The 18,198-nt window shown below is 42.8% G+C and overlaps 1 protein-coding gene across 17 annotated transcripts in view; it reads left to right on the forward strand.

Moving 5' to 3' along the window:
* xpo6 (exportin 6) overlaps nucleotides 1-18,198 on the forward strand; it is a 291,971-nt gene that overhangs the window by 253,165 nt on the left and 20,608 nt on the right. For 15 of the 17 annotated variants that reach the window (XM_069905286.1, XM_069905287.1, XM_069905285.1 and 12 more), the window contains 7 exons: nucleotides 1,208-1,367; nucleotides 2,983-3,075; nucleotides 4,332-4,476; nucleotides 6,272-6,418; nucleotides 7,876-8,065; nucleotides 10,490-10,645; nucleotides 16,060-16,174. In XM_069905286.1, the coding sequence (XP_069761387.1) occupies nucleotides 1,208-1,367; nucleotides 2,983-3,075; nucleotides 4,332-4,476; nucleotides 6,272-6,418; nucleotides 7,876-8,065; nucleotides 10,490-10,645; nucleotides 16,060-16,174 (1,006 nt within the window). Of the gene's footprint in view, nucleotides 1-1,207; nucleotides 1,368-2,982; nucleotides 3,076-4,331; nucleotides 4,477-6,271; nucleotides 6,419-7,875; nucleotides 8,066-10,489; nucleotides 10,646-16,059; nucleotides 16,175-16,709; nucleotides 16,814-18,198 lie in introns of all 17 variants that reach the window. The other 2 variants (XM_069905298.1, XM_069905297.1) reach the window with 2 other exon arrangements.

Below are 18,198 nucleotides of genomic sequence, written 5' to 3' on the forward strand. Positions count from 1 at the left end.
TTCTCTGTGGCAAAACCTGCCCCTCAGATCACCTTCAAATTTCTCTTGTCTCATCTTAAAACCATGCCCTCTAATTCTCGACCTTTCCACTGGAAGCTGAAGTGGAGAAATACTGACTATTTTATCCAGGCCCTTCAATTCTATAAATCCCTCCAAGGACACCCTTCAGCCTCCTGTGCTTCAGTGAAAATAAACTCAGCCTATCCAATCTCTCCTTATAACTATAGCCCTCAATTCCAGGCAACATCCTGATGGGTGAATTTCTTCTACACTCTTTCTAAATCTACCACACCTTATCTGCAGTGCTGCAACCAGAACTGGCACACTACTCCAAGTGTAACCTGACCGATGTTTTGTACAGCTGCCACATGATGACCCAAAGCTTACTCAGTGCCTTTCCCATGTGAAGGCAAGCATGCCCTCTCTACTGTCCTATTTTCAGGGAGTTCACTCCAAGGTTCCTCTGTACATGAAACCTGCTGAGGTCCCTGCCATTTATTGTACATGTTCTTGCATAATTTGAACTTTCAAAATTCATTATCTCACACAAATCTGGATTCAATTCCACTTTGCCCAACTTTTCAACTAATATATGTCCATTTGTATCCTTTGACAACTTTCGACAGCTTGGTCAGCAAACTTCCTAATCAGTCCTCCTCCACTCATCCAATGACCTTTGTGGTGTGGTTGCAGACTTCCAGTCTGAGGAACATCCCATGACCACAATCACCAAGCCAATCTTGGATCCAGTTAGCCAACAGCCTTGTCATTGTCTATCACGGGTTACATCAATAGAAGCTGAAGTAGCACTGGTGATGTTGGTGAGATGACAGTGTCACCATTATCGACTTGCAACGAGATGTTGACACAGGAATTGGTTTCAACTGGGCCTAGCTGTTGCAGTGTGATACAGTAAAAACTCCAGTATCAGGCACCTATGGGGATTGGAGATGCCAGATGTGTATTTTCCAGTTATTTGAGATTGCATGTTGTGTGATTGTTGAACTGACTGCGAGGGCGTGCCAGTTTTAAACTATTTTCCATGATTTTTTTTTTGCCGGTTGTTTGAATTCCTGATTTTGCTGTATTTGCTTTATTAATGAGATGGTGTCCTAGTGCAGCACTAGATGTACAGTAGCACTGATGAATACTACACAATCCAACAACATGTGCCTTGGCCTTTCAACACAGGTGCACTGTTCTTTAGTTCACAGACTGAATATTACAGCAGAGAATGACTGTCGCCGTCTACACTGCTCTTTACGTGATCTAAGTTCACTCCTTCAGACTAGTGGTCGCCTGGCTGAGTATTTTATCGGAGACGTGTTTGCTACCAGGTTTAATGATGCACTCAGAGTGGTGGAAAGGTATGAACTTATCCCTTAATGAATTTGAGGCTGAATGTAGCGTTAACCATGATTCCAGCTGGATGGGTAGTGAGCACTCTGCATTCATGTGCATGCAAATCTTTTCGGTGGTGTTTCTGTAGTGAGAATTTAAAATAATCTACGTCTGTAGAATAGATAACAGAAGAACACAAAGGATCTGATTAATCCAGCAAGCTAGCTCCTGACTGTTGGTTATTGAGGCCCTTGTGTGCCTACATTATCTGGTCTGCAGATACAGATAATTTCCATGCTGCTGAGAATCTAAATAAGAAAACCACTTTCACCAAATGCTCAGCTGCTCAGTTAGGATCCATTGAGAGGGGAATAGTTCAGGTTGCATACCTGAGACATCAACACTGTTTCTGCCACCATCAATGGAGCCTGGTTTGCTGAGTACTTTCAATACTATCTTTGTTAAATGTTCTTTTGCCATTTGTAATTGAATTTCAACTCCAAAAAGTGTCATCTTTGTCACTAAAGATCATTGATAAATCAAGCCACAATAAGTATATTTTAATACCATCCGTTGACGCCAGGTTGAATTTCCAGTTCCCTGACTATCATCAGTCTAAATGTGTACCAGTAGAGTCGTCATTGCAATACTTTACAATGAGCCTGGCTCTAATTTGATCTCTTGGAACAATAGAACATGACAGCACAGAAAAAGGCCCTTTCAGCCCTTCTAGACAGCAGAACCATTTTTTTTGCTTAGTCCCCCTGATTTCTGCACAGTCCATAGCCCTCCTTACCTCGCCCATCCATGTACCTGTCCAAGTTCTTCTTAAATGTTAAAACTGAGCCCAGATTCACCACTTCAGCTGGCAGCTCGCTCCACATTCCTTTCATTCTCTGTGTGAAGAAGTTCCCCCTCATGTTACCCCTGAACTTTTCCCCTTTCACTCTTAATCCATGTCCTCTGGTTGGTATCTCACCTACCCTCAGAGGAAAAAGCCAACCTACATTTACTCTGTCTATCCCCTCATAATTTTAAATCCCTCTCCCCATTCTTCTACACTCCAGGGATTAAAGTCCTAACCTGTTGAACCTTTCCCTGTAACTCTGTTCTTATTGAGCATTATTGACCAGCAAAGTCCTGAATGTCAACTCTGCATTTCTCTCCCTGGATACTGCCTGACCTACTGAATTCCTCCAGCCGATTGTTTTTATTTTGTTTTGCCTCAGATTCCAGCATCCAAGGTCCCGACTACAGTACTAATCCAAAGTTCAAGGTTTCTTTATGAAGGTCCCAACTACTGTACTAATCCAAAGTTCAAGGTTTCTTTATGAAGGTCCCGACTACTGTACTAATCCAAAGTTCGAGGTTTCTTTATTGTTACATTTCTAATACACAAAATTGTTACCTTTTGTTTGCCTATAAAGGCACCCAAAGAGACCCCACTTGTCTGGCACCTCTATCTTTCCATACAATTCCTTTCAAAACCCTCTATCAAACTTCTATTGGGAATGCAAGATGAGTTACTAATGAGTTGAAAATTGCATGTGAACTTTCTCTGTTTAAATTGTCCCTTTAGGGCTATGAATACGTTGCAATCCTGTTGTTTTGCCTCTAATGTATGTTGTTGCCATTTCTCAGGCTAGTGGAAGTGACATTGTATGGGACGCAAATCAAGCTCTATGATATGGAAACTGCAGTGCCATCTGTACTGAAGCCAGATTTGATTGATGTGTGAGTACCCTGTTGTTCCTATAGACTGAATCCTTTTAGTATGTTGATGCCAAGAGATGGGCAAGATGAGACAATATTCCCATGGTCATGCCCTGATGTGTTAACAGAAAAGAAGTAAATATATCAAAAATATGTTGCTTCCCTGCTTTGCTGATTCAACAGTGTTGTGTACACTCAGCAGCCAGAGATTCTGGTACTAAAACTAATCTGTATTCCCCAGAAAAAAAAGTCTTTACCAATTTGTCCTGGCTCTGTGTCGTAAAGAAAAGAGCTGAGCAAAATTCAGAGTGATTCAGCCTGCAAGCTCACCCTAAGCCAATTGGAGCCCCCTGCTCGCAAAACACAGATTTCTGGATATTGGAAGATATAGAGGGATAGATCAGGAAAAAATGGAGCTGTAGAAAGCACCCCTGACCGCAATGAATGGTGAAGCAGGTTCCACAAGCTCCTCTCATTTGTGTAAAAACCACAACATAACATAATGCCTTTCATGACCTCAAGTTTGCTTTTTGATAAAGAGTGAAGCATGGTAGCTAATTACACCTCCTCCAGAGAGCAAGAAATATTATAGTTAAAACAGGTTTAGTTTCTCCATCAGTTTGTGTTTTTGCTCCAGATTTCAACATTTGCAGTCTTGTCTTCAAAAAATATAGTTAATCTGTTCTAGTCACATTGAATGAAGAATAGATACTGATACAAAAGAGCAGGAGAACTTGCATTCTGGGTGGACAGTAGCACAGCTAGGACAACTATTGTTCCACAGCTCAAGAGACCTGGGTTCGATCCTGACCACAGGAGCTGCCTTTATGGAGTTTGGAGGTGGTGCGTTTGATGGGAATGTGAGGAGAATAAAATAAATTGAGTTGGACATGTAAAAATAGGTGGTTGATGGTCAGCACAGACTTGAAGGACCAAAAGAATTTTCTATGTTTTATTTCTCTATGATCTTGATTTAATATTGAAGATGGCAGTGCACTGGGTTGTCAACCCCGACAACAAACTGGATCCCAACTTGGAGAATCAGCCTGAAATGTTTGCTTTAGTATCTAGGATGAGGCTTGAACGGCATAGGAAGTGCTGCCCACTTAACCATGCTCCTCTGTTCCTGGCCTGCATTGCCATATCAGATGTGATTAAGGGTAGGCCAGGGTGGGCATAGGAAGGGATTGAGTTCTTGGGCTCCATGTTGATTCAGAATGCAGATTTGCTTTCCGACACTACTTTGTTTTGAAATCTTTTCCAATCTTGTCTTCCAGTCACGCTCAGTCACTGGCTGCCCTGCAGGCCTACTCCCACTGGCTGGCACAGTTCTATAGTGAAGTTCAGCGGCAAAATCCTCAGCAATTCATCTCTCTCATTTCCACTGCTATGGAGGCTACAGCTCCCCTCATCAGCTCAAAGGTACGTTGGCGATTTCAGAAGCTGATGGTTATGCCACGATTGCTGGGACTATTCAGAAACATCCATCTGACCATGGAGCAGAGTGAGCATCCCCAGGCTTCACATGAAATACTGAGGAATTGCATGCCCTTGCTATCTTGCTGTGATACTATTCCTGCACAAGTTTCTGATCTGCCCATGAACCTGATTGCAACCTGCAATTTCACATCAGAGTACAGGTCTTCTCCAACTTACCTATGTGACTTACAGCCATCCATACATACAACTGAAAAAGAAAAAATATAAAAATTACACTTTTACGGTGAAAGTCAGGGCCTATCTATGGATAATAATGCCTCTTGCAAGAGATTGGCGGCAGGGGTGGCCAACCTCTCATGAGAGCTGGCTGGTGGCCGCCATGTTGTATTTGACGAACGATAAGACGGATACAGTACATTTCTGGCGTACGTCCATTTCGAGATAGAACAGAACACGGATGTAAGTTGAGGAGTACCTGTACTCTAATTCCAGATGGTTCCAGGGTAATTTCTTCTGGTCATGGCTGAAATTAGTGGCTGGATATTGTAGAGCTGATTGATGCTGGTGCTCAAGAACTGCGAGATGACAACTGCATCAGTGTCTTGCTAGTCATTGAGGATGCATTCCCAGGAAAGTGAGCTGAATGGAATCAGTAGTGCTATTGTGTAAACATCTTGGCGTGATTGCTGCTGTGGAGGGAATCTGGTGCAAATCAAGAATCAATTGGCTTGTCATGGAAGGTTAGCTAGACAGGGCTGGGGTGAGAAGCGAGCCATTGCTGGCCAAGGGCAGCATCTGCACTTGGTGACAGGCAGAGAAAATCCTACTGCTTTGGTAAAAACTGCTGACTCCTCTCTTCATTTCCACAGGGATTTCTCTATGGTGGTCACTGAGTCTATGCACCCAAACCGAGGGGAAGGCAGCATCTTCCTCCACACGAGCAGGCACTGGCCAGAGAGATTGGGATCTGGGTGGTCTGCTAACACATGGAGTTGCCAGAACCAACCCCTTGGTGCTGAATTGGCACACTTCTAGCATCAGCCTGTCCAACATTGACCCCGGCAGGCAGCCTTTCCATGCAGTATGGAGGGAAGGGATTCAGATCAGGCTCCTTCTCAGGAACAACTGAGAGGACAGAAGCTTGCACTGGATTCCTCAGAAAGCAGTTTACAGCTCAAGGGAATTTTTTTTTTAATTCAGGTGTTGAGTATCACTGTAGTCAAACAGTGAGGGTTAGAGTGTACTTAAAAGCTGCTTGGCTCATACCCAGAGCTCGGTCCAGATACCCAGTGTTTCCTGTTTGAGTGGGTGCATTTCCACTGCTGTCTTGTTGTTCCATGAGAAGCAGGCTAACTAGCTTTTTCTCTGTTCTCTGAACGTGGACAGTGGTGGCAATACTGGCGTTTGTCTACCCCAGTTTACCGCGAATTGGAGGATCCAGTTAAGCATGAATGACGATAGAGATCTGGAATGTACATAGAACAGCCTGAGTAGGGGGTCTGGTTTCCTACCATAAAAAAGGTTTCAGTGAACCAGGTGGTTCTATGACAATCGAGCAGTTTCATGGCTGCTATTGATCAGAAATGTAGTTTTTAAATTGCTAATTTTTAAATTACTTGCTGTTAGATTGTCCCTGGAGCCATTTTGAGAACTCTGGCCTGCCTGTGCAGTAATTTACATGATGCTAGTCTGTAAAAGGCAAAGATTATCTGTTGAATGGTATGGTGAGGGTCCTGAGCTGGAAATCTGTGTGTTCCAGTCTGCATTGTGTCTACAGGTGCCAGAGAAACTATTAATGTCAGCGTGCCATTTGCTGCTGTCACTGGCCACCACTGTGCGGCCAGTCTTCCTGGTCAGGATCCGGGCAGTGCAGAAAATCTTTGACAGGATCACCGACGGCTCTGCTCGGCAGCTCCCTCAAGAGGTATGTTGGACAGCATCGGACAGCCAGTCAATGAATCTGCACATCCATCTTAAGAGGGCAACTAAAACAGTTCAGTAAGGCATGTAACTGATAAACCCTGCTGTCAATCTGAGAAAGGACCCTATCTGGAGAAAACAGCTGTTTGAAAACTTCAGGGTGCAACCAAAATCTGAAAAGAAAATGTATTTATTCATTTTATGCAACACACAAATGTGTTGGAGAAACTCAGCAGGTCACACAGCATCCACAAGAAGGGTAACCAACCTTTCAGACCTGAGCCCTTTGTTAAAGTATGAGCAAAAAGTAAGCAGGTGTCTGATCCAAAAGGTGGGGGAGAAGGAGGAGGAAGGAAGGAAGGAGCAGGGGAGGAACACAGGCTAACTGGTAAGAGGCCATAGATGGATGTAGTTGGGAGGGTAGAAGAGAAAAAAGCCTGCGAAGTGATAGGGGAAGGGGGTAACTCTCTTATAGGAAAAGGAAGGGGGTGGGGAGCTGGAGGAAAGGAAAGCGGTCAGGAAAGAGAGACTCAGGGAGAGGTTAACAGAAATTGGAGAGGTTGATGTTAATGCCGTTTGATTGAAGGGTGCCCAGGTGGAATACAGGTGTTGTTCCTCCAATTTGTGGGTAGCCTCTGTTTGGCTGTGCGTGAGGTCATGGGCAGATGTGGGAATGTTGTGTGAAATTAAAATGGTTGGGAATTGGGTGGTCTTTGCTGTTGCAGCAGACAGAGTGAAGCTGCTCAACAAAGTCCTGTCCCACTCTGCGTCCTCACTGACGTAGAGGAGGCCACATCAGGAGAACCCGAGCTGTCCAATGTCCCCTTTGTTCTTTATGCCTTACCTATGAAGACTTGTGTTTCTCATTATTCATTCAGTTGAAAGATACTATTGGAATTGTTTTTCACTGCCTAGCGTTCCTGATTGAGATGATGACCGCATAAACTTTTCTCCTCTAGTTATGCAAACTGTTTACTAGACACTTTTCCAGATTTTAAACATCTCAATCAAATCTTCCCTTCCCTCTCTACAAGAACAATATTTCATCTCCATCTAACAGAAATCGATCATCTTTGTGGTCATTCTCCTGAAACTCTGTAAGGCCTTTCCTTCCTTTCTGACATGTGGTGACCAAAGCCATCACACTGCACAAACCATTGTGTTTATTTTAGGCCCAGTTCAACAGCCTTGGTGTCCTAAACAAAAGGAGAGCATCCTTGCTTGTGCATTTAAAAAAGAGGATATCATTTGTCTTTTTAACATTTTTTTCACCTTGGAAGTCCATCGTTTATTATTGAACACTGTAAGATTAGTTGTTCTGCATGTTTTCAGTTATACACCATGTGCTTATGTATGGTGCGAGAGTTGTGGGGGAGATGAACCACAAACCTCTGGTAGTTCCTGCCGTTTGTTTAGTGTACATGTTTAGCTGCTTTGATGTGAATGGTGTCCTCCCTCCAGGGCAAGGTGTTGGTGTGTCGGGCCTTGTCCAACATGTTGTTGTTACCATGGCCAAACCTTCCCGAAAGCGAGCAGCAATGGGCTGTCCGTTCCACCAACCATGCCAACCTCATCTCGACCCTCACAAGAGAATACCGCCAGCTGAAGGACAATGCAGGATTATCACAAAGCAAAGTGGGTCTGGGGAACAGTGAGTATCTTCTTGCATCTATTCCTATCATATTGTATCTGGAATAAGGAGAGGAGTCTGTGAGAAGTCTAGCAGTTCAACTCGAAAGTCGCAGGGCAAGAGTACAATTGAAGTTACAATGGGAGAAAAAAGATCAATTACTACAAAGCAAGGTCAGCAGGAGAGCATTGCTGTGGGCTTCATTCAGGAGCCTGATGGCTGTGGAAAGCAAACTGTTTTTAAACTGTTAGTACATGATTTCACCTTCTAAACCTCTTCACATCAGGGGAGAGGGAGAAGGGTAAGAGTCTGTGGTGTGATGGATCCTTCGGTATGTTGGCTGCGTTAACTTAAATATAAAGTAGTGTTTGACAACTAATGTGAGTTTTGCAAACCAGGTGCTCTGTTACACGAGAAGACCTATTATTACCTACAACAGGGTCTTTCTGCAAGAAAGGTCTTTCTGCCCATAGGCAGATGGGCACAAAGTTTTTGACATGGTTTAGCTTCCCATTCTATAGCCTGTTCGTGACTGTTCATATGACCTGTAATCTGCAAACTTCAGAAAATATCTAGCACGAGTTTCGAAAACAGCACGGCCTTGGTTCTCACATTCTGCTGCCACGGTACTAAAAGAAAACAATTTATTTAACTGACTCTAGTATATTTTCTCATAAAGTTATTCTTTTTAAGCCTTTTCTTACTGCTAAAATTTATAGAAAGAAGCAAATAAAGCAAATCTATATACAATCTCTGCTGTGTCTATCAGGTATCAGAGATGCAGATGGAGTCCATGCAAGGGGAAAGTGTGAGAATCTAAGTAGAAGGCCGTGAACTGGATATCTGACATGCAACCTAAATCTATACGTACAGTGCTGCCATCCGCCGCCACCCCCCCGCCCCACCCAATCATCATGACATCGAGTGAGAGATTATGCCATGAAATTTTCAATCTGCTTTTCGTATTCCATGAGCAAACATTTCTGCTTCTTAAACAGACCCACGTGTGAGGAAATTAACAAATTCTTCCTGTAAATTGCAAATCCAACTTGGGTGGTGAAGGGAGAAGTATTTAAATCTGTTAATTTGAGGAAAACTATGGACATAGAGGTTTTGCAACAACAAAATGCTTTAAATGGGGTCACCTTGTTATCCCATTGTGTAAAATTTCTATCCCCATGAATAACCTCAAAATGTAGGCTGCCTGTTAGCCCAGCTGGATCTAATTGTCTTGGGTGGAGGCAGGTTTGGGCTACATGGTTCAGTTTCAAACACCACTTCAAGGTGTACTGATGCCAGTAAGTAGTTCAAGTTATTTTTGTCATCCAATTGCATCAGTGCAACCCAACGAAATAGTGTTCTCTGGTCCATGGTGCAGAACACTGTAAACAGTGCATGCAGACGAACATACGTAGACAGACTAAACATGCTCATAGTACATTTGTTCATATACTAAAATAAATATTCTTAATAAATAATAGAGTTGTTTTAGGAGTCATGCAGCAGTCTCAGTGCTCGTGGGAAGAAGCTGTTCCTCAGCCTCATGGCTCTGGTTCTGATACCTCTATATCCTTTTCCTGATGGGAGTAGCTGGAAAATGCTGTGTGCAGGTGGTAGGGATCCTCCCTGATTTTGCACGCTCTCTTTAAACAATTATATCCTGTTACATTTGAGGTATTAGCAGGTGTTCCACAGCATTTCCTGATTTGGGAGAGAAACCTGAGGGGCAGCTTTTTCTCTGAGGGTCGTTTCACCTGGGACAAACTGCCAGACAAAGCTCTAGAATGGGTACAATTATGACATTCAAAAGTAATTCTGACAAATATATGGATACGAAAGGACAAGAATAGAGGTTTCCAGAGTGGTTGATATTGACCCTTGGATGTCAATAGGACTATCCAAGGAATCAAAAGGAGGTCGATTGAACTTTTGGGATTGACAGAATTGTAGAGCCCGAGGTCCCCACTTCTGTCCATGAGCCTGAGGCGGCCTCTTCAATGCTGACGCCACCACACCTGATTTTGAGAATGGAGTCGCCATAGCTGACTCTGGCTGCATCCAATGCTGAAGACTTGGACCCAGCTCTGTTTGGCATCTTCCCGGCTAGAAGCAAAGGCTTTTTTTTTTACTGTTATTGTAATCACTTGCTTGGTTAATTTACAGATTTGTTACTTGGCGATTGGGTTGTTACTGCGAGGCGTGGACACCATGCATATGGAAAATGAATGTCTATGTAATTTTTATTTATTTATTTTTGTACATGCCTAGGGATCTCTGAGGGATCAATAATCCCATGAAGGGGTCTATGGTCTAAAAAGTTTGGGGACCCCTGGTTTAGAAAGATGTGGGCCTGTTTCTTGCTCTATGACTGGTGCCAGTTTTCTAGAATACAAGAGATCTGCATTTAATTAATTGTTTTTAAATTTTTCTGTGTGTTTGTTGTAGCAAAAGTTGTTGTACAGGATACACTGAGTATCCTGAGGTACATTGTGGAGAACATCTCGGGAGAGGTGACCAAATCCCGGCAGATATGCTACCAGTCCCTTCAAGAATCCGTGCAGGTCTCCTTGGCTCTCTTCCCAATCTTCATTCACCAGCCGGGTAAGGCAAACCTCCGATACAGTGATAACAGAAAATGCTAACAATACTTGTGTTGTGCAGCATGTATGGAAGGAGGAGAAATAGCTGAGACTTCAGATTGATAATCTGTCATGAATAGTGATCTCAGGATTGCTTCCCTTGCCATGTGCTGGAGAGGTTATAAATAAGAGGTTAACATAGCTTAACACGTGGCTGAGGACATGGTTTGGTAGGGAAAGCTTCAGGTTTATAGATCACTGGGCTCTGTTCCATGGAAGGTGGGATCTGTTCCAACGGGATGGATTGCATCTGAACTGGAAAGGGATTAATATTCTTGTGGGTAGGTTTGTTAGTCTTGTCCCACTGGGTTTAAACAAAATTTGCAGGGGAGGAGAACCAGTATGTTAGAGTATTTCGTGGGAAGGACGAGGATTGCATATATAGACAGAAATCAAAGGTTTGTATGTGATAGAATTGTTCTCCGGTTCATTTATTTTAATGCAAGGAGTGTTGTTTGGCTGATGATCTTAGGACATGGATTGACACGTGGAATTACGATATTATATTTTTACTATTTTATTTATATTTTCACACAAGCTTGTACAGCCATATACATTGTTTATTTTAAATTTTTTATTTTTCACACTATAAACCACATTGATCAAGATACATACATTTTCCTTTTCAAATATATACAGTGTCGTTTTCTCCCCCCCCCCCTTCCCATCCCACCCTCCCTACCTCCCATCCCATTCATTTAAAGTTCAGAATCTAAGATGCATTAAACCCATCAAACAATGTTGTCACTCAATAAAAATAAACAAGAAATGACCCACCAATTATGACATCACTGCTATTAGTGAGATGGTTGCAGGAGGGCAGGACTGGCAGCTCAATGTTCTGGGATTCCGTTGCTTCAGACGTGATAGAAGGGGAAGGTTGAAAGGGGCAGGAGTGGCATTGCTAATCAGGGAAAGTGTCTCAACAGTATAAAGTCAGGACAACCAGGAGTTTTTGTCTACAGGGACCATATGGGTGGAGCTAAGGAACAAGAGCACTCTAATGGCTTTGTATTATAGACCACTCAATAGTCCAAGAGAATTGGAGGTGCAAATCTGCCAGGAGGTAGCAAACTATTGTAAGACACAGAAAGTTGTGGTAGTAGATTTTAACTTTCCGCATAATGAATGGGACGCCCATACTGTAAAATTGGTGATACAATTAGAAGAAGGGAGAGGTATATAACCGGTATAGGCAACAAGTACCAAAAGAGAGTATGGAAAAAGTAAGAGAATACTAAGGAAGGAAATCAGGAAGGCAAAAAGGTATGAGGGTGCTCTGGCAGAAAATGTGAAGGTAAATCCGAAGGGTTTCTACAAGTAAGAGTAAGAGAATAACAAGGGACAAAGTTGGTCTCCTAGAGGACCAACTATGTGTGGAGTCTCAGAAGATAATTGTAAACAGTTTTTTTGCATCAGTATTTACTCAAGAAACTGGCAGAGTGCATACGGATATAAGGGAATCAAATAGGTCTCATGAAACATCTGGAGATTAAGGAGGAGGAAGTGCTTGCTGCCTTACTGCAAATAAAGGTAGACAAATCCCCTGTGCCAGGTATGATATTCCCTCGGACCTTGAGGGAGACAAGTGTTGAAATTACAGGGGCTCTGATGGATATATTCAAAATGTCCTTAGCCACGGGTGAGGTTGGAGAGATCTCGCTTTGCATCTCGCTGTTGAAGAAAGGCTCCAAAAGTAAACCAGGTAACTATAGGCCAGTGAGCCTGATGTCAGTAGTAGGGAAATTATTGGAAGGAGTTCTAAGAGATAGGATATATAGGTACACAATCCTTTATCTGGAATCCTTGGGGGACAATGTGTTCCGAATTTCAGATTTTTCCGGATTTCAGAAAGCCAGATTTAAGCCCTCCCGAATTGTGCTGCCATATCCACCCACCCCCACCCCGTTCTAATCGCACTGCCATCTCCCCCTCGCTTGCCCGGCTCGCGCTGCCGGTCTCTCGCCCGCCCAGTTTGCGCTGCCGTTTCTCACCCCACTTTCCGAATTTTGGAGCTTTCTGGATTTTAGATGTCTGGATAAAGGATTGTGTACCTGTATAGGTATTTAGACGGCCATAGGCGTGGCTTTTGCATGGTAGGTTGTGTTTAACAAATCTTGTAGAGTTTTTTGAGGAAGTTACCAAGAATGGAGATGAAGGAAAGGCTGTGCATGTTGTCTTCATGGACTTTAGTAAGGCCTTCGACAAGGTCCCACATGATATCCATAGAGAGGTTATAAACTGGATTTGAAATTGGCTGTGTGGGAGAAAACAGAGAGTGGTAGTGGATGGTTGCTTCTCAGACTGGAGGCCTGTGTCGAGGGGTGTGCCTCGGGGATCTGTGTTGGGACCATTGTTGTTGTCTATTTCATTGATCTGGATGATAACATGATGAATTGGATCCGGACGTTTGCTGATGACACAAAGGTAGGAGGCGTCGTGGACAGTGAGGAAGATTTTCAAACTTTGCAGAGGGGATCTGGACCAACTCAGAGAAATGGCAGATGGTGTTTAATGCAGACAAGTGTGAGGTGATGGATTTTGAAAGAGCAAATCACGGAAGGAGGTACCCCGTCAATGATAGGGCACTGAGGAGTGCGGAGGAGCAAAGAGACCTGGGGATACAGGTATATTATTCCCTGAAGGTGGTGTCGCAGGTGGACAAGGTTGTAAAGAAAGCTTTTTGGCATTTTGGCCTTTATAAATCAAAGTATTAATTAAGTATAGGAGTTGGGATGTTATGTTAAAGTTATACAAAACATTGGTGAGGCCAAATTTGGAATATTGTGTGAAGTTCTGGTTGCCTAACTACAGGAAGAATAATATCAATAAGATTGAAAGAGTGCAGAGATTTACTTGGATGTTGCTGGGTCTTCAGGAGTTGAGTTACAAGGAAAGATTAAACAGGTTAGGACTTTATTCCTTGGAGCGAAGACTCCCTCATGCTGGCTCGCCCACACTACAGGCAAACCACCTCACAGAGTCACGGGCAAGTCTGCAGCAGATCTGACTGAGAGCTCTGGGTTCAGGGCAAGCCCACAGCCTAACGGCTGATATCATAAAGGTCCTGGGAATCACAAGCATCATCGGGTACCGAGGAATTTAAACTATTAAAGTCAGTTGGTTCAACTCACTTTCAACTCTGTGTGATTCTTTCACTCGCCATGTGTCTAGTGTGACTACCGCCTACATTTTCACCAATACTGAAAGTGATGTCTTGTTAGCCTACAGCAGTTATTCTCAACCTTTTTCTTTCCACTCACATACCACTTTAATCCCATTGCCATCTGTGATTAGTAATGGATTACTTAAGATGGTGTGTGAGTGGGAGGGGAAGGTTGAGAATCACTGTTCCAGACCCAATTGTTACTGAAATACTTTGAGAAAAATTGTCATTGGCCCATTTCCTTTGGAGTTATTAAACCGTGCACATAACGAGTCATTTAGATATGATTAAAACAGTGGTTTTCAAACTTTTTCTTTCCACCCACATACCACCTTAAGCAATCCTTTACTAATCACAGAGCACCCATGGCACAGGGAATACTTAAAGTGGTATGTGAGAGGTAAGAAAAAGGTTGAGAACCACTGGCGTTCAGTATTCTGGTTATGGAATCAAGGTAGATCGGAAGGAAGGATTAAGATTGGCCATTTGAAAATAGAAGTTGGAGCCTGAATATTGAATTGAGTACTTCTAGTGATGGAAGGTTGGTTTTTCCTCATTTTCAGAATCTCACTTGGTTTATACTGCAAGACCTCTCATGTCGATATGATACGTGGTCATCTCCAGATCAGAAAGATATGTTTTTTGAGCTTGTAAGGGCAATGTTGGTGAAAGCTTGCTTTTTCTGAACTGTCTGTTCATTTTTTAATAATGGGACATTGTTTGAAATATTTGTAAAAATATTTCTCAGAATACTGCAATACCAATATGTTTTGTAATTGATATGCTTTGTGCATGGTAAGTCATGTTTAACCAGGAAAGTTAATGATGGAAAAGCCATGGATGGTGTTTAAATGGACTTTAGTGAGCCCTTCAACAAGGTCCCCCATGGGAGTTTAGTCAGGAAGGTCCAGATGCTAGGAATTCATGTTGAAGTAGTGAACTGGATTCCACAATGGCTGGACAGGAGAAGCCAGAGAGGAATGGCGAACGACTGCTTCTCAGACTGGAGGCCTCTTTAAGCTACCGCATGTGTGCACACACACCTATTTTTGCAACCAGCACACAAAGGAAATTAATGTGCACACTAAAGGAGAGTTACCAAAAATAATGTAGTCATTAATAATTATACTTATTGAAAATAATCTTAACTAAATACGTTTCTTCATAGAATGCAATCATATTTGTATTGTATTAAAATATGCCAATACAGTTTTATTTCAAGTTTACATTTGCACAAGCATTCAGAGCGCACATACTTTGGTCACAGGAAAATAAAATTTGCACAATATAAGATTTTTGTGATCACTGACTACTAAAAATTAGAGATAACATTGCCTGTGACTAGTGGGTGTGAATCAGGGATCGTGGTGTTGCATTTTGGAAGGACAAACCAAGAAAGGACGTACACGGTGAATGGTAGGGTACTGAGGAGTGCAGTAGAACAGGGGGATCTGGGAATACTGATACATGATTCCCTGAAAGTGGTGTCACAGGTGTAAAGAGAGCTTTTGGCATATTGGGCTTCATAAATCAAAGTATTGAGTACCAGGAGCTGGGATGTTATGGTAAAGTTGTAGAAGACATTGGTGAGGCCAAATTTGGAGTATTGTGTGCAGTTTTGGTCACCTAACTACATAAAATATATCAATGAGATAGAAAGAGTGCAGAGAAGATTTACTAGTATGTTCTCCGGACTTCAGGAACTGAGTTACAAGGAAAGGTTAAACAGTTTAGGACTTTAATCCCTGGATTGTAGAAGAATGAGGGGAGATTTGATAGAGGGATTTAAAATTATGAGGGGGATAGACAGAGTAAATGTAGATCGGCTTTTTCCTCTGAGGGGAGGTGAGATACAAACCAGAGGACATAGGTTAAGAGAAAAAGGGAAAAAGATACCGGGTGTAGGTCAGTGGGACTGGGCAGAAAAAAATAGTTCAGCACAAACTAGAAGGGCCGAAGGGGCCTGTTTCTGTGCTGTCGTGTTCTATGGTTCTATTAGAAATGTTGGCAAAACTCATTAGGGCTCAAAGGCAAGAGAAACTTTCCATTGCATTAAGTGGTAATTGAAGTTTTAAATTCAGTTGCCTGTTTGAAGTTTGTTTTCCATTCTCCACCTGTTGTAGCTGTGAGATGTGTCCTCATGTTCCTTGGACAATGTTAGTAAAAAGAGGCCTCCTGGAGCCTAACATTGGCATTTCCTTGTCTTTCAGGTATCACTGATGAGATGCTCAGCTTTTTCCTCACCTTGTTCCAAGGCCTCCGGGTGCAGATGGGTGTTCCCTTTACGGAACAGATCATCCAAACGTTTCTCAATATGTTCACCAGGTAGGGGCCCTATTGGACTATTGATGAAAGCCAGAGGGTTTAGAGACATGGTATGGAGGAAAAGGGTGTTTTTATGATATGTGGGTCAGTATCATACAATCACTGGCAAAAAAACTGAGAGAATGGTAGATCCTTGGAGCTGACTGGATCAGAGACACTTTGATGATTTTAAATAGGAAGTGTGGTTGGATTTGAAAATGAGGGCCTTGTGGGGTTCTGGACCAGAGTAGGAGTGTGGGAGTGAACACCAGTGCTGTGAAATCCTCAGACTGAATGGGGCTATATGGCCAGAGACTATTATAAGATGATGTGATTCAAATTCCTAGATTCTTGCAGCCACCCACCAAACTGACACCTTTCCCACCTCTGTGAATCAAGGTGCTGTCACTAGCAAGTTGCCCTCAGTTCTGATGAAATGTTAACTTCCTACAGCTGACTGATCTATGGGGTTTTTCCAGCATTTTCTGTTTTAGTTTTAATTCCATTCACAGCTGTAAAACACACTGATGTGGCAATGTTGCTGTTCCTTCATCAGCACTGGTCAAAATCCTGAGCCCACACTGTGGAATCCATTCACCAGAGGGGCAAATTGTTCAAGAAAACCGCTTACAACCACGGTCTCAAGGCTAATTACGCAGGGTAATAACTGCAGTGTTTGTCAGCAATGCTCGTGTCCTGTAATATTTCAAGATGAGATAGTTGACCCTTCAGTTGCTCCATTATCCATTCCTGCGGCACACCACTTCCTGCTTTCTCCCAGAGCCCTGAACTTCATCGTGCTTATTTATGATCAGTCTTCACCTTGAATGTATTCAGTGAAAATTCCAACCATTCACATCATTTCCAGTAAAATCAATCCTCTGCAGGTCTTTTGAGAATGGGAGATGACAAAGTTGCATCCAAACTTTGTCTGTGAGTGCTCAATAACCATGCAACAAAAATAACCGTTCCATTAGTGTTCCTAAATTTTTTGCTGAATGTACATGTTTATCCTTAGTTTTTCAAGATCCTTCAAGCCTTCTATCCCGCAATGTGTCATTTAAGTCATCACTTTCTTTGTCATTCTTCCTCCCAGAATGGATCAGGTCACATTTTCCCCCATTGTCTTCTAACTGTCAGCTTCTTGCCGACAGACCTACATGCTTTTGGAGAGTCTGTGTCTTCCTCACAACTTACTAACCCTTCCATCCAAGGATTGTCAGCAAATGTTGCCACTGACATGGATTGTAAATAGATGAAGCCACAGCACTGATCTCTATGGCACCCCCAGGGTTAGAGATTGACAACTGGAAATTGACCCACTTCTCCCAGTTCTGCTAACCACACGTCAGCATATTGCCCCAACCCCAAGCACATGTGTGTTGCTCAGAACCATGTAAAGTGGCAACTTCTGGAAATCCAGGTACACTACATCTTCGGATTCCCTGATATTACATCGTCAAATAACTCTGGCATGTTGTTCAAACACAATTTCCCTTAATATCAAGTGCCTGCTTTGTTATATACTTTCTAAATTCCCTGCAATTACCCTTAAAAATGGACGACTGTGTTTTCTCATTGACACATGTTGTGCGCATGGCACCATAGTTTCTTGCTTTCCTGAGCAGTTACTGTTTTCTGCTTGGGGATCACTCCAGGAGCCTGGAAATTTGGCACATTACAACTAACACATCCATTTCTCCATTCACTTCCTTAACCTAGCTCGCAAGCCATTAGTCCGAGGGATGTGTCGGTCTTTGCTTTTATTTGGTTCTCCCTACACTTTTATGTTTTCAGTTGCTCCCTTCCCACAGCCACTCGGTTACCTGTTACTGAGATGTTTTTGGTGACTGCTGTGTGATCTGCTGCCTCATCGCTCCAACCTCCAGGCTTCCTCCCAACCTCTGCTGCTGTCTTTGGGCATCTTCTCCCTTTGATTGTGTGGGTTTCCCAAAGACATATAGGTTGGTAGGATAAATGACCTTGATGAGGTGATGGGTGCAAGAACCTTGGGGGAAGGGGATGATGGGATAGAATTGTATGGG

The sequence above is a fragment of the Narcine bancroftii genome, chromosome 12 (assembly GCF_036971445.1).
Source record: "Narcine bancroftii isolate sNarBan1 chromosome 12, sNarBan1.hap1, whole genome shotgun sequence".
NCBI classification, from domain to species: Eukaryota; Metazoa; Chordata; class Chondrichthyes; order Torpediniformes; family Narcinidae; genus Narcine; species Narcine bancroftii.